Below are 23,840 nucleotides of genomic sequence, written 5' to 3' on the forward strand. Positions count from 1 at the left end.
GTGTGATAAACAACACAAGAACAGGAATCCAGGTGATGGATTTATTAGAGGGTTTCTCATGTGGCTCTTGATCTTTCTTTTTCTCCTGTGGTATTATACAGCATCTGACATACAGTACTTCATCTTAAAAAAATAGACCCCTGGAGGTGCAGGAAGAGATGGGATCACCCATCAGCAGGATTCACTAACAGAACAGCTAGGAACATCACTATGTTTTTAGTACTCCTCCCTTCATACATTATGTGGTATTCATGACCTTTAAGTTAAAAATGAGGTACAAAAAGACACTCTCCACCGTGTCCGGGCCCCGTTGTCCTTCATTTGCCCAGTGCCTTGTCTAGGTTCGTCTTGATGGCATCCAAGAAGTCTGTGGTGTTGACGTAATGCTCGTTCAGCTTACAGCTGCGGCCACAGAAAGACAAATGTTAAAAACATCAGAGACATTAGCTAGAGCACACATAACAATTGATGTCAGCAGTTTTATCATTAGGGCTAGTCACTCAATGGAGATTAAAGGCATTACACTTTGATAATTTTTTTTATATGCTCTGACTTACTTGGCGAGACCGTGAATGCAGCCAGCCAGATCCTTGGTCATCACACCGCTCTCCACAGTCTCCACACACACCCGTTCTAGAGTCTGAGAGAACCTGCAAAGAAACAGGAAAATTATGAACATTTTCGATTAAACACAAGCAATATGACTGGAAGATAAAACTCCCCTTACGACCACGCAATCCTAATCATACATTACAGACGACTGACAGTAACAAATGAGCTTACTTGATCAGGTCTGGGTTTCCATCCAGTTTGCCACGATGCTCCAGTCCTCTGGTCCAAGCAAAGATACTGGCAATGGGGTTAGTGCTAGTTGGCCTACCCTGCGTGGTAAAAAAAAAAAAAAAATACTCAATATTATGTTACATTCTTATAATTCTTGGCAGTAAATTCAGGATTCTACATTGTAAGCTATTCTCATGCAATTGCATGTGAAAATTGGTAGTTGTGAATATAATGAATATATGGGTGCAACCCAACTGCAGCATACAAAACAATTATATGTGTCCCTCCTAGAAGATCATACAATTACAATTAAAATAAACTACATTATAGAATTGTTGCATTTATTTGATAAAGTAGAAAACAGTTTTTTGAAGTTGTATTTTTTCACAATAATACTGTTTTCTATTTTAATGTGTAATTTATTCTTGTGATGCAAAGCTTAATTTTCAGCATCATTACTGCAGTCTTCAAATGTGTCTCATGATCCTTCACAAATTATTCTAATATGCTGATTTGGCTCTCCAGAAACATTTATTATCATCAATGTTAAAAAGAGTTGTGCCGCTTTATTATTGCGAAACGTTATTTTTTCCAGGATTCTTTGAATAAAAGTTTCACACAGCATTCATTTAAAATAGAAGGTTTTTTTTAACAATGTCACAAGTAATTTAATGCATCCTTCAGTTCAAATGCTAATGTTGAAGGATGACGTTTTTTCCTCTCACCACAAGATGGCAGAAGGCATCTAAATTCAGTTGTGGAACATTCAGGTTGCTACTAGTTGTTTTTTTCTATTACCCTTATTGGTTACACTTTATTTTGATGGTCCACTTTAGACATTCTAGTAACTAGAAGTCAACTAACTCTCATTAAAGTATAAGTAGACTGTTAGTAGACTTGCGTTTTAGGGTTACTCTAAAACTCTAAAAATATTTAGAGTTAGTAGAATGTCTTTTGGGGGAGCATCAAAATAAAGTGTTAGCAGATAGTGAGCAGACAGTCTACTAATACTCTAATGACTGTTAGTTGGCATGTAGTTGCAAAGTGACAGTAGAATGTCTAAAGTGGACCATTGAGATAAAATGTTACCTTATTTTATTCAACACAACTACTGTGAATTCCCGGTATCACACCTATATTTGTATGCAGGAAGAGATGCATAGCAAAAAAATACACAAACCTTCTGGTGCTCACGGTAATGCCTGGTTACTGTGCCGTGGGCAGCCTCCGCCTCAATGGTCTTTCCATCAGGACACACCAGAACTGAGGTCATCAGCCCCAGAGAGCCGAAGCCTGTAAAAAGATTCAACACTCTTTAATCAGCTAAAAAGGATCTTTTCAAATATTCTTCATGAGCACTATGTGCCTTAAAAAATTGGTGGCATGATTTTACTCTTTTCTTCCTTTTTATAGTCTGAACAAATATGATTATGTAATTTCTAGAGTCTAGAGATTCATGACATGAAAGTTTCTGTAAGTGATAAAACTATATTAAAAAAATATATAAAAAGAATAATTGGATGAACATGGGTGCAATATGATAAAACAATAGAAAAGACTGAATTGATTGAATATTTTCCTAGGATTTTTACCCTGAGCAAGGATGTCAGACTGTACATCTCCATCATAGTTCTTGCAGGCCCACACAAAGGCTCCCGATGACTTCAGCACCTGAGCCACCATGTCATCGATGAGCCTGTGCTCATACCAGATCTTCAGCTTGTCAAACTCTGGCTTGTAGTTTCTGCCCATGGAAAACAAAAAAGACACTTCAAGATTTTCCATTGAAATTACTTTGTTAGAAAAGTATAGTTTCACATGTCACCACTGTGACAGAATCTCAAACCGCTAATCTCATAATTACACAGCAACACGCGGTGGAAGTGTGTAAATAAAAAGCGTGCCAAAAGACACTGATGAATCCTTCTCACTTCACAAAGATTTCCTCAAAAATGTCCTTGAATCTGCCATCGTAAGCTTTCAGGATTGTGTTCTTAGTGCTCATGTAGAGAGGCCATTTCTTCTGGATGGCGTACTGGAAGCAGCTGTGAGCGAAGCCAGTGATGGACTGTTAGAAAGGGATGAAAGACAGAATGTCACACAAGTGTTCCACTTTCACAATGGAGATTCGGCTAGGATTCGGAAATGCTGTCTGTGTAGTTCCAATTGGTGAAAAAAAAAAGGACAAAAAAAATTCTACCACTTCAAATGTGAAGTGGAAATGGTGTTAAAAAATCAATTTCAGCACCATCAATTGGTGGCCTAGAATGAACATACACTTTATTCAATCTTTTTTGAGGGGGAAAAGAGCCCACCGCCTGCAGGCAGACACCTCTTCTGTTGTAAACCCAAACAGACCATTCCCCTGACGACATAAAAAGACTTCAGGACACCAGGGTTCACTGCAGGAACATGGGCTGAAGGAGGTCATCTATAATCTACAGTAGGCCTCATTCCTCCGTGTAAGTGCAGAACATAACAGGATTTGAGTCAAAAGGCCTTAATTATACAAACTCAGAATACACGAGACGGCCTAAAAATGTCTCTAATTCAAGGTGTTATTTTTACACCTTCAAGATAGATCATCAGAGTACCAGCTCATTAACAAAGATATTTTTCAAATTCATACATCCTTTTGCCAATTTCTTATTTCAGTGGAAAATAGGAAGGTCCCTGCAGATATGCTGTTTTGAGGTTACATTTGGATTCACATTTCCATAAAAAAATCCTGTAATCACAAATGACTGGAAAAGACATCTGTGATTACAGGATTTTTCAAGTCAATTTGCATTCACAAAAACACAATTTCTAACAGATTAAGTCATTCAAAAATTAACTTTAATATTCAGTACATTATTTCATACACACAACCTTTCAAATGTTTGAGGTCAGTAAGATTTTGTATTGTTTTTGAAAGAAGTCTCTTATGCTCAAAGAGACTGTAAAACATTAAAACAGAACTTTATCAAATAAGGCAATGTAATTTATTCATGTGATGTCATTTTAAGCATCATTACTCCAGTCTTTAGTGTCACATGATCCTTCAAAAAATCATTCTAATATGCTAATTTGCTGCTCGAGAGACATTTCTTCTTATTATCAATGTTTACAACAGTTTACAACAGTTGCACTTAATATATTGTGGGGGGGGGAGAAAAAAAAATCAGGAATCTTTTATGAATATAAAGCTCTTGTAGCATTATAAATGTCTTTACTGTCACCTGAGATCAATTTAATGTGTCCTTGCTGAATAGAATAATTAATTTCCTAAAAAATACTAATCTTACTGAGACCCAGGGATTAAAGTGAAAAAAATTCTTCTGACTGAAAATTTTTTTCAGGCCAAGTCATATTCCTTTAACTTTATTTAAATAGTCGAGACCAATATCGTTTTAAGGGGAGATGTTTTAAACCGCTTTAATATTGCCAGTGCATATTTTAAAAGCTATTTTAATCTATGAAAAAAAACTACTTAGCTTGACAAATAATCAACCATCTACATAACTTTTCAGTGCATGTTTTTATTTATCTTATAAGACCAAACAATGCTAAATTATATTAATATATAGTTTGTTTAATGGCAAATCGTTTTGGCTGAGGGCAAAGTGAAGTTTCATAACTTTATATATTTAGGCTATTTAACTTTAACTGTGTAGCCTATTAGAGAGCTGACTAATGTTTGACTGAATTGTTTGCTTTATTTCTCATTGTATAGCTTCTTATAGCCTACATATTAGGCTACTTATACTTTTATGGATATTATTGATAATTAAAACTGACATTTAACAAAAAGCAACAGGGTTGTGTAATGTTATATATTCTAAAATATATAAAATATTCTTTATATATTTTACTATGCATTCTCTTGTTTGTGTACATGCATAATAAAATAAAATGATACAACCCTGTCTCTGTTTGTTAAGTTTGTCAGTTTTAATGATCAATAATGTTTCATATTTTTAAAATGAAAACAAAAAGAAGCAGGGTTGTGTTTTATATTGCGTGTTGTTATAAATATATGGAGTGAAGATAATCAATGTGCGTTATCTGAACCACATTTGTGTGGCCATATAGGCCTAATATGTTTATGATAATATGTTCATTTATAAATGAAAAGAGGTGTTTTGTATATATTTCGTTTTATTGTTGATGAAAAGAGGCAGAGTTGTATTTTATACCATATTTCATTTTATTGTTGACTAAAATATACATAAAGAGATAACCGGAGTAGCCAGAGCGAGATGAGTGACGAAACCAAGATCGGCGCGGATCCGTTTGCAGAATAAGCGGACTCGCGTCCTCGGGAGTTCGTTCTCCCGAGTCGAACTTGCCAAGTCCGAACTATCAAGGACGCAAGTCCGAGGTTTGCGTAGCCTATTGGTATTGAGAAACGGCCAATATTGATCCGCGTTCTGTTTTCTATCATGCGCCGTGCACGTTTGCGTTGACGTAATATGCACGCAAACGCACCAGGGTTCGATAGAATTAAGTTGAACGTGAAACCAGACCAACGCTGCGGGGGGCGCAGGGAACAAACTCGCTCGGATTCGGACCGCAGCAAACCAGCTGTAGCCTGACATGCACTTCTCCAAAACTAAGATTAATTGAGTGAACACGGAGCAGTTTTTCCGTGAGCGGGAATTGAAAACCCGGACTGGACCATAAGCGAAGTGATTACAGAATGCCTAGAGTGGAGAGAGGAACGTGCTTTCGCTCCGATCCAGGCTTTATCACATCCCCCTCAGCAGGGTGAATACACCTCGTCTTTCCTTAATTTAAGACCTATTCAAACTAAAATTAAGACATTTATCACACTATTTGAGAAATGAAAGCCTATTTACGGCCTTAACATTATGAAAAGTGAATTTAAGACATTAAGGACAGACGGGAACCCTGCAATTGACGGAAATCCGTCATAGACTCGCTGCAATTAACGGAAATCCGTCGTAGCGACGGAGAACTTTAATCCCTGCTGAGACCAAACTTTTCAATGGAAGTGTAGATACATTTATGTTATATTTGTTAAATAATCACAGGGAAGAACCATTTAACATTTCCAGGTTTACCATATCAATTACATTTGGGGGGAAAAAGTTCTCTCTTTTCACAGATCGTTTATGGCATCTTGATTCTCACCCAGTGTTTAAAAAATACATTATATGCATATGCTCACCTCATCAGTGTTGTACATGCCCATTCCACAGCCACCACCAGGGAAATCGAACACCTCCCACTCCTTGGATTTGCTTCCATCGGCTGGAGAGAAGATCATTTTGAATTTGCCTGGTTGGCTCACAACAAAGTCTGTTGCTTTGTACTGTAAGAGTAAACAGAGAATTGCAGATCAGCAGGAATAAGAACACATACATATATATATATATATATAAACCAAAAAAAAAACATCCAGAACATGCAAAAAGCAGACCTGGTCACCGAAAGCGTGTCTGCCAATGGTGATGGCCTGTGTCCAGCCAGGAACGAGTCTGGGAATGTTCTTGCAGATGATTGGCTCACGGAAGACAGTGCCGCCCAGAATGTTTCTGATGGTTCCGTTGGGACTCTTCCACATTTTCTTCAGTTTGAACTCTGTCAAGCGTTATTGACGGCAAAGATTTGAAAATGGCATGGCTATTTTAGCAAAAACAGTTGTAGAAATTAGAAGATGACCATTATGGATTTTTATTATAGTTATCTATAATGCAAGATAATAAAATCTGATGATACAATTAGAGATTTCAAAATAATAAGATTTCATAGATTTTCAAATTGATACAAACTACAACTGTTAAATCAAAAACATTATTATTAGCATCAGCTGATAACTGATATTTCAAAATGGCCAAATTGAACAGCATGGCTGATGTATCGCCAAGTCATTACAACAAATAATAGAATCAAAAAGAGGAAGTGTTTCTGAGATGTGCCGTACCTTCGACCCTAGCTTCGTCGGGGGTAATGGTGGCGCATTTCACAGCAACATGGTATTTCTGGGTAGCTAAAGCAGAGTCGATTGTGACTTGGTCATCAGTCTGGTCACGGTATGGAAGACCCAGGTCATAGTACTTCAGCTCCACATCCACATTGCTCAGAATGAGCTGGACACAATGGTTTCAATTAAACAGTGTCATTCTCATAAAAACACAGATTAAATCATTTCAGTAAATCAAGTAATTTGCCAATGTACACATTTCTCAAAGGGTAATGTAGTTTTTTCTGATGTTTATCCGATCTTAATATTCAGTTTGACGTTGCAGAAACTTCACTTTTTAATGAAGTCACATGTGAATGTTTACATTCTAATTGAACCTAAACAGAGAAGTTATAATAATCTTTGGATTAATGGCCTTGTTTTGCTGATTCTCCACAGGATTGGCAGAATAATTTCAACGTGTGGAACGTCAGCACCACCATCTGCCGTTTCTCTTGTGGAGGCAGACAGCGAGTCAAGTAAGAATGACCTCAACACTGGCCCTGCCCCCTGCGTGATGCGGCTGTAATCTCCCGATCACTCTCCCAGTAAGCCTATCACGCTGTCTTTTAAAAAAGGAGATCTGCATAACACGCCAATCACGCCTCCACTCTCTCCTAGTCTATTTATTTCTCCAAAGAGACGCTGTCACATTCCCTTTCCAATTTCTGTCTCCTTTTGTCTTTCTACTCTCGTCTAACCCAATTTTCATTCTGTCTGTCCAGGCTTCTCACTCTCCTGTTTCTCTCTTTCCTTTGCCCTCTACATCTTTCCCTCCCGCATTCTGTTTCTCTCTCGATGTGTGTGTGTGTCACGGATTTAAAAATAGACCAGACAGACAGCGCGTCCCTCCCCCTCATTCTCTCACTCACACGCTTGCCGTTTAAGCACCTTTTCTTTGATGAACTCCCAGATGATCCTGGTCATCTCATCTCCATCCATCTCCACCACCGGCTGTGCCACCTTGATACGTTTATCGGCATCTGTCAAATAAAACCGAAAACAATCTTTATGAGTCTTTTTCTTTCAGGCCTGAATAAGGGATTGTTTCTTCACATGAGACACCCGGAAATTAATTTCCTTAAGGAGGAGGATAATAAAGACTTAATAAAAAAAAACAAAGCTTCTTTCACTTTGACGCCACATGTCTCCAGTCACCATACTGGTTAGACGCTAGTAGGCGTTACAAGTTCTGGTTGCCCAAGAAACAGTTATGATTATGAACGTCATACCACTAAAAATGGCTTTTCATGTTGACAGTGGACCAGCTTTTATACTGCTAAATAGGAGTATTCTGGAGGGAAAAGGATTGTATATAAATTACACCCATGCATAATTCATCATCACAGATAAACAAAAACCAACACCTGCTCTATGCCACTGCAGCCATCTATCTGCACAGTCAGAGCATGCAAATGCCGGGCTATCTGGGTCTATTACACACACTTAAATTCTCTTACATGTAAAAACAAGGATGTGCATTGCACGCATCATAATTTTAACATTGTCCCTGTACATGATCATAGGCATAATATAAAACAGTAATATTACAGTGCAAATGATACAATACACAGCTGCTCCCTAATCTAAACCAATTTTGTAATTTGAGAGTATTCTTCAGATAGAAACACTAGCGTTCAAAAGTTTTATGTCAATAAGATTTATTTTATATAGTAAGGTTACATTAAATTGACGAAAACTGACAGATAAACACTTAAACATTGACATACACATTTTATATTTTAAATCAAAGCAGCCCTTTTGAAATTTCCATTCATTTCCATTCAAGAATCCTAAACAAAAATTATCACCATTTCCACAAAAACTAGTGTGCAGCACAACTGTTTTCAACATTGATAATGATAATGATAATAAATGTTTCTTGAGCACCAAATCAGCATATTAGAAAGATTTCTGAAGGATCATGAAAGCTGGAGTAATGGCTGCTAATAATTTTGCTTTACCTTCACAGTTTAAAATAGAAAATAGCTATTGTAATGCAAATTTGAATAATATTTCTTAATATTACTGTTTACTGTTGACCAAATAAATGCAGCCTTGTTGAGAAAAAGAAATTTCTTTAAACGGGTGGTTGATTATGATTTCACTTTTCTAACTTTAGTTAGTGTGTAATGTTGCTGTTTGAGGATAAACAACATCTGCAAAGTTACGGCGCTCAAAGTTCAAAGCAAAGAGAGATATTTGCTTTTAAAGAAATCGCTTTTTAAGACTACAACAAACGGCTGGTAGGGACTACACTACATTCCTCCCGGGTTAGTGACATCATTAACCCTAAAATTGACATAAACCCCGCCCCCACAAGATGATTTATAGATTATCAAGACAGAATATGCTAATCAATGACTAGAAGATAACTACACATCAGCTACATAAACTCATCGACTAACCATTCAGAAATGTCCTGTTGCTTCTACATGTTGTCACTTCTTGAGTCTCTCCATCATCTGACTCCGGTTTGAACATAAATGGCTATATGTTTTTGAAATTTTCAGTGCATGTCTGTGTGAGGTAAAAGGACACAAGCTCTTGAAGCTCCGCCCTCTGTGCCGGAAGCAGCAGCTCATTTGTATTTAAAGGGACAGACAAAAAACGGTGTGTTTTTGCTCACCCTCAAAAAGTGACAATTTTAACATGCTATATAAAAATATCTGTGGGGTATTTTGAGCTAAAACTTCACATACACACTCTGGGGACATTAAAGACATATTTTACATCTTGTGAAACGGGCATTATACCACCCCTTTAAAAGCATTTACCAACCCAACTTTTGAATGGCAGTATAAACAGGAAAAAAAGCAACCTACTGTTGACTGTAACATGGGCTTGATATTTAGATATGCAACACAGTTTGCACTTTGGTTTCATTACTTCCTGCTATAGCTTGACAGTACAACTGAATAACATCTCAACTTACCAAAAAAAATAAAGGCATTGTCACATGGTTACTTCACATATACAATGTCCTCTAAAGGTTTGGAAACGACCTAGGCCAAGTGGGGTTTTAGATAATATCAGCATAAACTCACATCATTTCGTAACAAACCCATTGAAGTATTTTATAATTATCATTGAAGAACAGCAATAATGATTTTTATCTTGATTACACAATAATGGTAATATAAGTGACAGCCAGGAGTGCCCCTTTGGCAGCTGTAATGCCCGATTACTCGATTAAACTGGCCCAGGTTTCATTTTTAAAGATTACTAGGTCAATGTGCCAACTGGCTGATTGCCAATTAAGGTTAATAGACATTAGACAACAGACAAATTAGAACACAGTTTAAACATGCTTCAAATAGTTTTTATGTTCTGAATTAGTTTTTTTATTTTGTATTAATTTAATAAAATGTTTTATTATAGTCTGTGTTGTCTAGCCTAGAAATCTAGACGCACCTTAGCGGCAGCAAAATTTATTTTGCAGCCAGTGTAGTTTAGCAACTCTCCATTGGCTTTTGAGCTGGAAAAACAAAACTCTAGTCAGGCCAATCACATCGTGTATATGTGCTGTCCACAGTCATTACAAATTGATAAAGATTTTTGTTGTTATTGTTCAACCCCACTTTGCCTAGGGTGTAACTTCAAGGCGAGGGAGTTATAAACCAAACATTTACTGTAAAATGTATTATAAAATTACTTCCACTATAAAATACCATACCCTTCCACTTGCTGCCACAAGGACCAATTTGCAGTAATTTCATGAACTTATTGAACTCATGAACTCATTTTCATGCCACTGCTTCCCGCTAAAGCGAGCAAGTAGAGGTCTCTCTCTCTCTCTCTCTCTCTCTCTCTCTGAGGAAGGAGGGGGAGCCATGGAGGGAATCAAGTGACTTTGTTCCACCTGCCAAGTTCCTGCTCCTGCTACAGAACCACTCCAAAGTCGGCAAAGCCGTCAAAATCAGTAAAAGAGTTCATAAAAGATAAAATGCCGTCAATAAAGCTTGGCATGGTGACTTTTATAAGCACTGTGGGTAACATATTCACTACACTCCACTGATGTAACACTACATCTTCAATATATTTCAGTAGCCACGGGTCAGGTCAGGCCATCAAGTCAAGGTTCAAACCCTGTGAATATCTTAATTGCAGAATGGTATACAGGTATATAAAGTCACAGTCTACAGATTAAAGTTGTCACAAGTTTTAAAATATTTTAATGCAACAACTCAAAAGTCTAATATAAAGGATGAATAGGGATCATCTCTTCGGTCAGACCATTTCATTTCTGCAAATCCAAGATATCACAGGTCAAAACAACACCACCAAGCAAAAATCTTTCAGATAGAGTTACAGGCTGCTCAGCACAGCTGTGTCAACCAAAACTGCATTATGGGTAAGGTCTTTCGCTTGCAACCTGCCTGTGTTTGTGATTATTACATAAACAGGGAATCCTAGGGATAAGAATCCTCTCACTAGTCACGAGTGCTGGGGAGAGCATGCTTAAGAGGGAGTATATGGACAGGATTATATAAGCATGCTTCAATACTCTGTTTCTAACAACAGTGCAGCCATCTGCACAAATCATGAATCCTCCCATTAATGATACATTTATGCTGAGCTGAGGTATGAGCTACTGTTCCACGATGGATTGCAGAAACGCTCTGACATCTTTCCATCCGTAAAGAAACAACCCAATGTCAAGCAAGGACCCCAGGAGAAAAAGACGTACTATTAAATGTATTAAAAATGTACTTGAGTATGTTTTTAGTACAATACAAATATACTTTAATGAATTTTTAATACATTTAACAGTACGTCTTTTTCACCTGGGACTTGTGATCTACAAACAAATGCCTTTTTAAAACAATTTTGCTTTTTACTTTAAGAATGAGATATTCTTTCTGAATAATCGTACATGATCAAACGACATGCGGTAAAGCATGATATGGGACACTGCCACTTTAACTCCTACACTATTGCACAATGGACGATACTCTGGCATTTCCAGTTGGAAATGTCACCTATTTTAGGAACCTTTTCTAAACTTTTTTTAAACACAAATAGTTGGTTCTACACTATTATTTCCTTCTAAACTCTTATTTGAGTGCAACAATGCACTAGAGTACTCCATGTAAATAAAATACATCAATCCTTCTTCCAAAACATTTTTTTGTCTTACCCCGATTCACTATGGTAAACCTATTATAAGTGGGGGTTTTTTAGACCTGATGGAATGGGTTTTTTTAGGGGAATTGCATACGTGCGTCACTTGGCCATGCTAGTCTCGTAGCCATAAAGAAAAGTTGCTCCGGTTACGCTTCTGGTGTGGGAGTGGAATAGTTAGTAGAGTGAGAAAGTGCAACCAAAAGTGACTCAATAGCCATTCAGTAACATTTGGCACAAATGTTTGAATCTTATCCTTTACATTGCTATATTTATAGATAATTGCCAAGGTATATTGCATTTCCATGTAAACTCTCAAATGTCAAGGCAACGTTAAAAAAAAAAAGTTTACCCCAAAATGTTCAATTTACAAACTCAAGTAATTTTAAATTCAGTGAGAAAGAATTTGTGCAAACTATTCCTTTACACTTATAAGCTAACTATGAAAAGTAAAGGCCATGTCAACCCACGTGTATCTAAGCTTCTACACAAAGCATGTGGTCAGAATATCAAATAGCAAGCAATCATTCTCACATGGGCCTTTGATTTGCAGTTATCAATGACATTTGCAAACAGTGTACACTTGTGCTCCACACTTGAAGGTCAGTATAAAAATAAAAAAACATGAGGTGAGCATGTTCACATGGAGTCCTCACAAACCATTTAAACAAATGTTCTTATACTCTTCCCTACTGACATTCAAAAGCAGCTCAAAAGTGACCCAGAGAGAAAGATGCTGCACCAGGAGACACTAAAAAATAAATTAGTGGGGGGAAAAAATAACCAGCTGGGTTGGCAACGGCAGCTCAGATGTTTCTCGAAATAGTGGAATATAACGCAAAATTTTAATCCACAGAATACAATCATAAAAAAAAGGAAATTATATATATTCCGGAAATTATACATAAGGAAATTATATACTCAGGAATAAATAAACATTTATATTTAAGTTTAGAAAAATATTTCTAAATGAATATTGTGGCCTTCTCATCTATAATTACAACCCATAAAACCTCTTGGCGAATGTCATATCCAACCTTGTGCCTGAAGTCAATCTGAAATGCAAGACGACTTCTTGATACAAGAACGCTATGCATTGAATAAACTGTGGCCGACACTTCACCTATATTAAAAGCTCACATAAAGACCCATAATAATCCAAATCCGCCTTAGGGAACGAGACATACCAACGCAACCACTCAGTGCAAAAGCATCTAATAAACTTGGCAATGCAAAGTTTTAACGTGGCACACCTCAAGTGCAAAAGGTTGGTTCTATCATTTACACATTTAATCATTTGGATGTGATATATGAGCACTACAGCTAATTAGGACTAACCCATTTAGAGTAAAGTGTAAAGGTGACCTGGAGGACATGTGTACAACAAGTAAGTTAAACCTCCAACATTTGAACAATCCTCCATGACAGCTGATTACCTAACACAGAGGGACAGCTAGTGTCAGGACATTACACCAAATCATTCACAGTTGTCTGAGGTTCTGCCCTTCAGGTGACCCGTGTTTTTAAGAAACAACCTGAGATAGGCTACGTTTCGCAAGATAACTCGCAATCTATCCGTATATCCAAAGTAACATTAGTTCAGTTGCTGCAAACAGGACATTTAGATCAATGCAGCCTCCATATCAAATAGGGTATATATAAACTAGGGAGATAATAATTACGTAATAGTTAAATATAACGTTTCTTAATTAAGATAATGTGCATGTTGGTCATTTACACCTTCATTTCATTTGTCGCCACTGTCAATAGTAGAATACGACGTAACATTACTGACCACCAGGCCGACTGACCTTGAAATTATTCACACTGCATCATAAGCAAAACCCGGGAAAAAACCCTATAAATACTCGTATAACTGGTAACCGGATTATCTTGCATTACAAAGTTACTCGATTAAATGCTTAGATCATTTACAGAAGTATTTTAGGCGCAAATGGTTTCATAAGTCATCCCGCTGCATGTGTGTGCAAACCTTATGGACGATTTAAAAAAACAGATTTTCTCTTACAACGTCGTCAAATTGTTCAACATCGCATTGGTGTAATTAAAACTGGATTAGAATGTCAGAAACAGTGTATTCACCACAATGGATTAATAGAAACTAAACTATAGTATTATGTTCATTTTCTTTAAAAGGCATCCAACGAGCTAACAAAGGAGCGCGAGCACGGCGCGCGACTCCCGCTGCACGCACAACGTCACCGCGAAAATAACGTTCCGCTTTAAGCCGCGAAGAGAATCTGCAAACCGGCAGATTTAAAGAAATACGACTGTCCGAAACCGGCGTCTTCCTATACAAAGATGAGGTATGTGGCAGGGGTGTAAGGATTCAATCTAAAAGCCCATCGTGTCAGATAAGCATTAACCGGTGTTAAAGCGCCGGTTAATGCGGTTTTAATGACATATCTAACTGTTACATACAATTTTGAAAGTGGAAAACTCACAGTTCCTCTGTTGCAAACTCTGGCAAGAAGCTGGAACAAGAACGGCGGGGTTTTTTGATAGAGTGGCGGCGGACTTAGTGAGAGAGCTGAGGACCTTCAGGTAACCTGCCATGTTTTTGGGGTTTTTTTCCTAGCCGAAAACACTAGAGGTTGCTGCCCGACTTAACTCCGGTCGAAGGAAGGGTCGAATGAATCGGAGCAAACGGGAATAAACGCAGCTCTTCTCCGCCTCCGTGTCAGGGCCGACGTCACAATTACATGATGTCAGGACTAAAAATCATCGAAGGGGTGAATGGCCAATCATATTTGAATACGCAACACATCGATGTTCCACATGGTGACTTTTGATAACTTACAGTTTGCACGTTCCCTTTCGTTTTCAGTTAACCCTTCACAGGCGTCTGTAGTTATTTCCGATTGTGCACTCTTGTGGAATGTTCTCATTTGCATTGATCTTTTTTACAAATATGAATATACTTTCATTTTCAGTGATTCTCCAAACACATTTGCGGTGTTTTTATTCGTGTTATTTGGCATAAGTAACAGACTGTCTTACGACACAGAACAGGCAGATAACCTCTTCACATTCCGTTGTCTGGTTGCTGAGCAGCTCCGCTAATTTTAGCTGGGTTGTGTTACCATTCTGGGTGAAAGCATGGGAGGTGCGCAGTCTGATTGTGCGCATGCGTCGTAGAGCTGCTGCAGGTCATTTCAAGGTGCTAAAAAGCTAGTGTTTGAGTAGTTGAAGGGCTGAGGAGTTAAATACACATTTTATGTTCTGCCTCACAAAATTCACAACTTAAAATTGGTAACTTTAGGTTTTGTTTTGTTTTTTTGTTAGTTTTGCAATTAATTCATACATATAATAATAATTAAAAAAATAGGTTTCCTCACCTATGAGTTCAATGTCCCAGCTTTGGCTATCTAGGCCAGTTCAAATTTAAATTCCTCAAATGCTCCTTCACATGACAAGGAAACTGAGTGATGTCACTAGCCTTTCCTGTTTATGTCTGTATTGTAAACTAAAAAAAAAAATGTTGCCCTCCAAATAGACAATACATTTTTCAGGTGTGTAGAGATAAGGAAATACTTGAAAACAAGCAAAAAGTTTGCTGGCCCACACACTGAATCCAGTAAAGACTGAGGAAGTCTAGCAAAACAATTTTTTATTCAATAAGTTGCATCGTGCAAAGTGCATGTGAATTAAAAACAGGTAAACACGAGCACATTGCTGTCGTCACTGCTTTATTTATTTATGTCTGTATTGTTGTCATTGTAGGCTGTGATTCTGAAATTCAGCATGCAAATATTGCTCCTCTGAACTACATGTCAATATGACCTCTGTTATCAGAGGTCTGAAACATGTAGTTCACAGTCAACTGTTTACCCTACAGTGTTTGTCTGCTTATAGTAGGTCATGTCCGTAATGGAGAACTGCCACGTCCGTAACATTGTTTTTTTCCTCATAAATGCGAACAAGAAAAATAAAATAAAAAATAATATTTTATGTTCTGTGGAGGCCGACCCTTCTTCATCCGGTTATTAGCCTACTTTTGTTTTGCGCAGTGTAGCCTAATTCGTAGAATTATTAAAAAATATTTTGCCACCTAAAAGTTAAAGATTTGTTGTGTGACGTCACATGTGTATTTCGTTCATATTAAATATCAAACGCATGTGTAGACTGATATTTTTCTAATGTTTTGACTGGATATGGATATATAAAACAGACGTTTCAGTATTAAATGCATTTTCTGATCATTTCTATTTCAAGTTTTGACTGCAAATGTCACGTCCATAACGCTGGAATTGCCCAGTAGTCAAATCTGCATAACTCAAAGACAAACAAAAATTCACAGCTGGAACTGGTTCACTACAACTGAATCACTGCTGTGTACTTCTAATGTACAACAGAGCAGTGTCAGTGTGGTACTGATGAGAACATTCTGTCATGTGGTTATAATGACAGTGAGTTTAGGGTAGAAATAAAGGAATATACTAATATAAACAATAGGCTTAGTCTTTAACAACAAAAATATTTGATAGTAATAATAATACACTTATTTTGTATTGATTGTTTTGTATGTACATTTTTACTTATCCTTTTCCACTTAAATTTACAATTAAATCAAGCCTAGCCATATACATTTATTGCCTTTAAATAAAAAAATCATAACTTTTGTTATTATTATTAATAATAAAGTAATAGTTATTATTAGGGTTGGGTATCATTTAAATTTTAACGATTCCGATTTCAATTTCCACTTATTATTATTATTAAAGCATTTTTATAGTGCCACCTGGTGGAGGTAAAGACTATAATTTTAGTAAATAATTAGTACAATATAATATTTAAATTAGTTTTTCAGCTGGTTCAGAGAGGATTAAAATTAAAAATTAGTTAGTTAGTTAGTTGGTTAGTTAGTTAAAATAGATAGTCTAGCAAAAAGGTATATTATGACTAATATTCCTTGTTTTAAAGTTCTGAGCTATTATTAAAGATGATTAAAATTAAAAAAATGTGTCACATTTAGATCATAATATAATCATATTCCATTTTATTAATTCTATTTGTTTTCCAGTCATCCAGAGGAGAGATGCTATATGTCCACCAGATGTCAGTAATAAATCATTATTGCACTTTAGTGAAGGCTGATAGAGTTTTCCGATTGAGTTTCTAGAATTACCTACACCTACAGTGATTATTTTTAGTTCACTTGAAGTCTGTTGTTACACAAAATGTTTATACTTTCAACATTGCAAGTTATCTGTAACCAATTGTTTGTATTGAGTGAAGTCATTTATCATACATAAACATCCCCTTATCTTATCCCTATATATAATTAAATAACAGGTTTTAAGTTATTTCACAATGACCTATTTATGCAATAACTGCTTTAGGAGACTACTATGAACAACCAAGGAGGCAGCTTAGTCAACAAGTATCATTAGTCATATGGTAAATATGGTAAACCTTATACCATAGGATATCCAGGGACTTTCACACACAACAGTCAAAGTAAACCGAGTTCACAAGAGAATTTTACGAAAAACAAGCAAAATTGTGTGAGTGAGTGACAGTTCTATCGGTCAACATGCCTTAACCATGCTGGTTCAAGCTGACAGACAACAGATATGTTATTTTTCAACATTACCCCTATTCTGTCTTTACCAAATCCTGGTATCATCATTCACAATTGAACAAATACGTCTAGCCTAAACTACACCTTTGGAAGAGGATCCTCTATAATCCCTTAATGTACTTTATTAAGAGTCCTGACGAGTTTACAATCTACAGTGGATTAGATCTGGAAAAAGAAACTGGTCTACTATAGGTCAGGGGTCAGGGCCTCACCTGACATGTCTGCGTTGTTACTCCTTTGAGATTTACAAATCAATTTAACCCACATATTTCTACTTTTTGTTGACCACAGTGACTACTAATCTAAACACAGTCAGCGATCTGAATGCTGCAATGATGTGTCTGTCCTTATCAACATAACGGGTGATCTTACAGTCATTTGAGGTTTCAGACTTTGAGATTAGAATGACTAGAAAGTTTGTGAAGATTGATACAGACATTTATTCAAAATATACAAGATACTACATACAAAAATACTATGCATCAAACAATGTAAACATGAGCGCAACCAATATGCCTCACAGTTTTAATATAAGACAGTTGTAATAAAAACCTTTTCACATGGTCTCATTTGGGGTTTATTAGTAATTTAAATGTTATTCTTATATGTTCAGTTTTTTACTACTGAATTGGTTGAGGGCCAGCAGTGAATTATGAATTGTAAATTCAAAAACTGTATTTTTATATCATACACACATTTCATAATCACAGACCAAAAGTCTGAATGCATCTGCTTTGTTGATTGCTTGTGTTTTATGTCTTAACCCAGGGGAAATTAGTGAGGAGTTAGCCAGCTAACTCTAATACTACCGAACATATATTATTTGACAGCCTTATGCAGGCTAATAAGTGGCTATTAAACGTTATAGCAGCAATGAATCTGAAGCACTTTGCATTTGCACAAAAAGTAACATGGGCACATTAGTTCACTTCTACCACATAACATTGGCTGACAAATGGATAAACCTAGAACCTACGTTTACATTTGTCTGTACAATAGTCATTGGTTTATCACAAGGTATGTTCTGCTACAGACCTAACCTAAATATATTATGATACGCTGTGATCAAAGTATTACCTAAAGAATTTTTGTCAATTGTTGTCATATTTATATTTGTCATGTGATTTCTTACTTGCAGCAAACTGGTTCTAATATTGTAATTAAGATGCTGCTCAATATTTTATTAAAAGTAATCTGTGATGCAGAACACATTTTACTCTCCTTCAAAGGCACTATACACTAATTAGCTACAAACATTCAATCTTTTGAACTCATCATGGAGCAACTGACACTTTTTATATTTATATATATAAAGACTGCCAACCTAATATGGTTAACTAAGGGCTCTATGACTATATAAATCATCTTTGCGTTAAGTAATTCAAAATTACATTTGCAATGTTGCCTGTATTATTGCAATCGATGTAAGATGTGATCAATTACAAGAGACGGATTTCCCTATAATTATCTCACAGATGGTCAGTATGTCTTACAGAATCTAGATCAGGTATGCATGTAATGATACATCTGCACACAGGCATTATTAACATCAACATTATAAAGTTAATATTTTATATGTATATTGATCAGAGAAAAGTTATCTTGCTTCTCCTCTCTCTTGCTACAATTCTCAACTGGATTTGCTTTTCTTGCAGGACATACAGCTTTTTAATCAGGAGCCAATGGAATGCTGTCTTTTAATGGGTATGATCTGCTGACCTCTCTGCTCCATTTTGACTGTCTGGTTTTGCATTCACTCTCCTGTCTGCTTTAATGAATCTCATGGAGAGATGTCTAGACTTTGAAGATATACAGACATTTCATGTCTCTGTTTTTGTTTGCAGCAGAAGATCTGCGCTTAGAACTAGCTGTCAAATTCAATCTTCATACGCAAGAGAATAATAGCACACTCTCTCACCTACTCTTTAAGAGGGCAAATACAACCTTTGTTGCGGAATGGAAAATTGCTCACTGCTTTGTTGGATTTTTGTATTAAATCCCATTTCCACCAACATATATTTTGAAAAACAGTTTTCTGGGTGGTAGGAAAGCATCAGTATAAGATTACGCTGTACCGTTACATCATATATTAAATCTAAATTAACCTTTAACAGCTTGGCTGCATCTTTAAATATCTTCACCCTTTATAGACAATAAGCTATTTATGCACCTGTGACATCTGATTTTTTCCACTGGTAGGCATTAGATAAATATATTAGTTTTCAGTTGCTTTTTCAAAAATTGTATTTTTGCTAATTGAAACTAACAAGTAGATTAACTTCTTGATACGGTATCCCTTTGCCCTAAATGGCTACATTCAGTGCTAACTACTTTTAAATTCTATTACAGGTACCGCCTGTTTTCCACCTGCCTAAGCATCAACATTACCCAAAAACCTCAGACGTATATTAATGTTAAAGTTGCTACATCTACATAGACTGAGTTTCATGATTGATGGTTGAGCTCTTCAAAGTTTGAAAGCTGCTTCATCTGTTCCACTTGCATAGAGTGCCTTCTCACAAGCTTCTTTTTCGTCCTGAGGTTTCCTCTCTTTGGTGAGTATGGTGCTACGGGAGCTATTGGTCTGAAACCTGCTGCAAGTGGGGATGAGGGCTTGCTGCTTGCTCCTATATCTGGAATCGGAGGGTTGGGATTGATGTTTAGTGGGGGCAGGTGACCTGGGCGTGTGTGGGATATATAGTCCAGCAATAGCGTTCCAGAGCCACGCCGCTCCAGTAGGCCAGGTGCTCTGCATCTGGTTGTGCTTGGGGAAGAGGTACTGGGATTGCTGTCCAAGGACTCTCGCGAGGCTGTAAGCATAGCAAGAGGGGATGTATTGAGCTTCCTTCTCTCTAGGGGTGCCTTAGGAGAGTCTAGCATGCTGGAATCTGAGTACAGCTGGGAGTCTGAGTCGTAGTGTTCATTCCCCAGTCGCCTCCGGTACAGTGTGTCTCTGAGGCTAGCTGGCCCCAAGTTTACTCCAGAGCCCTCCTGCTCTGTGGGGACAGTGCTACGCCGTGCCAGGGGTTGGTGCTGTGCCAGCGATCTCTCGTATGAGGCTTTGGAAGATGTTGAAAAGGATGAAGTTGGGGAGATTTTTGTGGTCTGATCTCCCACCATTGGAAACAAGATATCCTTTCCGTCAACGCTGTTATGCCGGGACAAACTGCCTCTTTTAGACAGGTTCAGACCGTTGACACCTGCAACAACATCTTCATCTGAGTTGGCTCTCTTGCTCGCTTCATTTGCTGCCGCCAACACGGAGGGGGCGATCAGACCCCAGGGCTCTGACTGTAGTCGCTTCAGCTGGGGTAGACGAGCCCGCTTGGGGTTCACTTGCTTCTTACTTGGGGAAGTAAGTCCATTGGGAAGTTTAGCTGCTGTGTTTGAGGTTGACTTAAACTTTGTTTGAAAATTGAATACAGTGTCTTTCTCCTCCTCTTTGCTGGGAGATGGCAATGTGTGAAGATCTATCTCTGACGGTGAGGCACATGGTGCAGGAGACGTCCTCTCATCCAACTCAGGAGATGGAGGAACATTCAGGTACTGCTTGGTAGTTTTGGTTCCCGACGGCGATTTGTCAGTGGTAATGATGATGACCTCCTTGCCTTTGGCTCTGCAGGCGTCGAGGAGAACTTTTAAGGTTTCTTTATCATCTGCGTTCACAGCATAGACTAAAGCAGAGGATCCATGACGGTCCTCCAGGCTCGGATCAGCTCCGTTAGTCAGTAGAAGTGAGACCACCTCTTGTCCCGCCCTGTGGCTGCATGCATGCATGAGGGCTGTCCTTCCAGCTTTGTCTTGAATATTAGGGTCAGCTTTGTTGTCCAGAAGATACTTGACAAGCTTAGCTTTGCTGACACTCTGCTGGTCAGAGTGTTTGGACATGCAGGCCACCATGAGTGGTGTCTCTCCACGATCGTTGCTTTCATTGATGTAGGCTCCACCTTCCAGGAGAAGCCTTGTAAGGCGCAAACGGCGAAGCCATACTGCTTTCAGCAGAGAGTTCCCATCCGTCCTGATCTCCATCACGTCAGCCATCACTCAGACTGGACCCAAATCAGCCTCAGTCCTGCAAGGCAAGAGCAGACTGCTGCTACAGTCAACAAGCAGATCCCAGAGATATGTACATGTAACAAACACTTTACATTTAAGAAATAAGCAAAGGTGTTGTTGATGTGTTAAACCCTGCATGAAACCACTAGCCTGTTTGTTTTGAAAAGCCACCAGGTGGCAGCCTGAATGCGCAGGAATGAGTTATTGGAAGAGACGCTGAACTGACATGTGGATCAGGTGCGAATGGAACTTTGAATTTGCGTGAATATTCTGAAATGTGTTTGTGGTGTGTATCAAAATGTATTTCCTTATATCAATCATTAAATGATATCGATAGTGATTGTTCTCTCAATGTATATAAATGTTTTATCTGAATGTACTAGTGGATAAAAAACAATGTATAGAAAATCGATTCAGTGACGTTATTAAATAAATGAATTGCGTTTTTTTCTATTTTTCCTCTATATTTTGTGTGTATGTTTTAGATTTATTTGAAAGACTGCTTTTAAAGCAGTTGTTTTGGAATGAATAGTCGTCCTGAATTGTCTTATTCCAGTTCTCGACCCACACAATATCAGACCAGTTAGCTTACTTGAAATAATTTGATAACCGTTTAAAATTAAACGAGTTATTAAAAACCCATGAAATGGCTTAATCAGGGTTAGCTGATTGCTTGTGATCTTTAAACACGTAAACAGTATGACGGAATGAAAGGACTGATCATACGTTTTGGTTACGTGTGAATGAATGAAACATGTTTCGTGTCTTATAGAATTTTATTGAGATATTTGCGTTTTCATGTAATCACTGCGATAGCGATTTGGCACTGTCCATGGTCCTGAGGGTATGTGAAAAATAGTAAACATCTGTGATGCGCGCTTGGAAGATAAAACCTGGTCTCGTAATTGTATAAGTTATAATTCTAGATGCAGTTGCATCTACATCTTTATAAATCACAACTTTGGTCTGTCTACCTGCATTTTCTATGATTTAACGTGATTACGAGTTCCCTGAAATTTTATTTCGTTGTATTAGCAGAGATATTGCATCATAATCATTAAATAGGCAAAATATAATAAAAATAGTATAAATGTTTAACGCGTTTGTCAGGTAGTTAGACTCCCAATTAGATGAAGTTATTAAATTTCCTTACCTGGTTGACGCACAGGTTTACCATTGTAGAATAAGTCCAGGGTAATGGTCTCCAATATTCTAGGAGCTATGGAGAAGCATAGTTTCTCAGCACAGCTCGTGTAGTTATTTAGTTCAGACTCCACAGAACTGTCCTATTTTAGGTTCAGTTCTGTCGTGCAGGCACAACGACGCTCCAGCCCCACCGCTTTTGTTACTGAGACGCAAGAGACCAGTCCAATCGCTACATTCCTATTTGCGCACCCAAGGACCACACTAAGACGTTGAGGTTATAAATAACTTCCCCCCTTTCACTTCGTGAATTAAACGTGAATGTGATTGACGTCAGAATCTACAAAAATAAATCGGTTCTGGTGTGAACCTGTGTTGTCATGATGAGCACAAACAAACAAAAACAATAAAAAACGTTTAAACATTTTGTTACGTCGAGATAAAGAATCAAATCAGTATAATAGAATGGTGCATGGTTAAATTTGAAATGTAAATATATTTATATATACTGCATTCAAAGAATACGGTTTGTGCATAAATTGCACCTGATTACATACTGGATTTGGTGTTTTGATCTAATAATATTACACAAATTTAGATTTTTATTAGGTATTATTTATAATAATTAGCACAAAAAAAACATTTAAATAACTTTGTCACAGCACAAATTGAGATGAAGTCCCCAAAATGTTGTTCATGACACAGACTGCCTTGTGTCATGAACAAGAGAAAATAATTCTTTGATGTAATATCAGCATTTCAATAGCCACATATAGCACTGATTAGGCTGATAATAGTGCACCTGTTCTTTTGATTGGAACAGTTTGAATGCCCATTCTTATGGTGACATCTATCTATCTATCTATCTATCTATCTATCTATCTATCTATCTATCTATCTATCTATCTATCTATCTATCTATCTATGACAATATTTTCACTGCTTATTGTCAGAGTTTGCAATGCAATTAAACACCCATAACTTGCAGCCATTTCAGTCATATATAGCATAATAGGGATAGTTCTATTTTTAGGTTGCTATGAGACAGCACAGAATCATATTCTGACTGAGACCGATAGAATTTGTGGTGCTGGTGTGAGCATGAACTCAAAATATTAATAAATATTTAAAAAATAACAAAAATATGAAACTATTATTCCT

The 23,840-nt window shown here is 37.3% G+C and overlaps 2 protein-coding genes across 2 annotated transcripts; both read right to left on the reverse strand.

Annotated features, from left to right (window-relative positions):
• Positions 1 to 27: 27 nt before the first annotated feature.
• On the reverse strand, positions 28 to 14,582 carry idh2 (isocitrate dehydrogenase (NADP(+)) 2). The gene is made up of 11 exons (XM_077194437.1): positions 14,341 to 14,582; positions 7,643 to 7,734; positions 6,713 to 6,878; positions 6,209 to 6,369; positions 5,957 to 6,100; positions 2,715 to 2,851; positions 2,376 to 2,527; positions 1,964 to 2,076; positions 784 to 881; positions 558 to 650; positions 28 to 402 (listed from the first exon to the last, which is right to left on the reverse strand). Exons 1-11 carry the CDS (start codon positions 14,450 to 14,452, stop codon positions 318 to 320), a joined length of 1,353 nt encoding a protein of 450 aa, XP_077050552.1. The 5' UTR covers positions 14,453 to 14,582; the 3' UTR covers positions 28 to 317.
• Positions 14,583 to 17,896: 3,314 nt separating this feature from the next.
• Positions 17,897 to 22,886, reverse strand: ankrd34c (ankyrin repeat domain 34C). The gene is made up of 2 exons (XM_077194722.1): positions 22,690 to 22,886; positions 17,897 to 21,552 (listed from the first exon to the last, which is right to left on the reverse strand). Exon 2 carries the CDS (start codon positions 21,519 to 21,521, stop codon positions 19,926 to 19,928), a length of 1,596 nt encoding a protein of 531 aa, XP_077050837.1. The 5' UTR covers positions 21,522 to 21,552; positions 22,690 to 22,886; the 3' UTR covers positions 17,897 to 19,925.
• Positions 22,887 to 23,840: the final 954 nt, after the last annotated feature.

This window comes from Siphateles boraxobius, unplaced genomic scaffold (assembly GCF_051911475.1).
Source record: "Siphateles boraxobius isolate OS27281-9 unplaced genomic scaffold, OSU_SipBor_1 32, whole genome shotgun sequence".
Classification (NCBI taxonomy): Eukaryota; Metazoa; Chordata; class Actinopteri; order Cypriniformes; family Leuciscidae; genus Siphateles; species Siphateles boraxobius.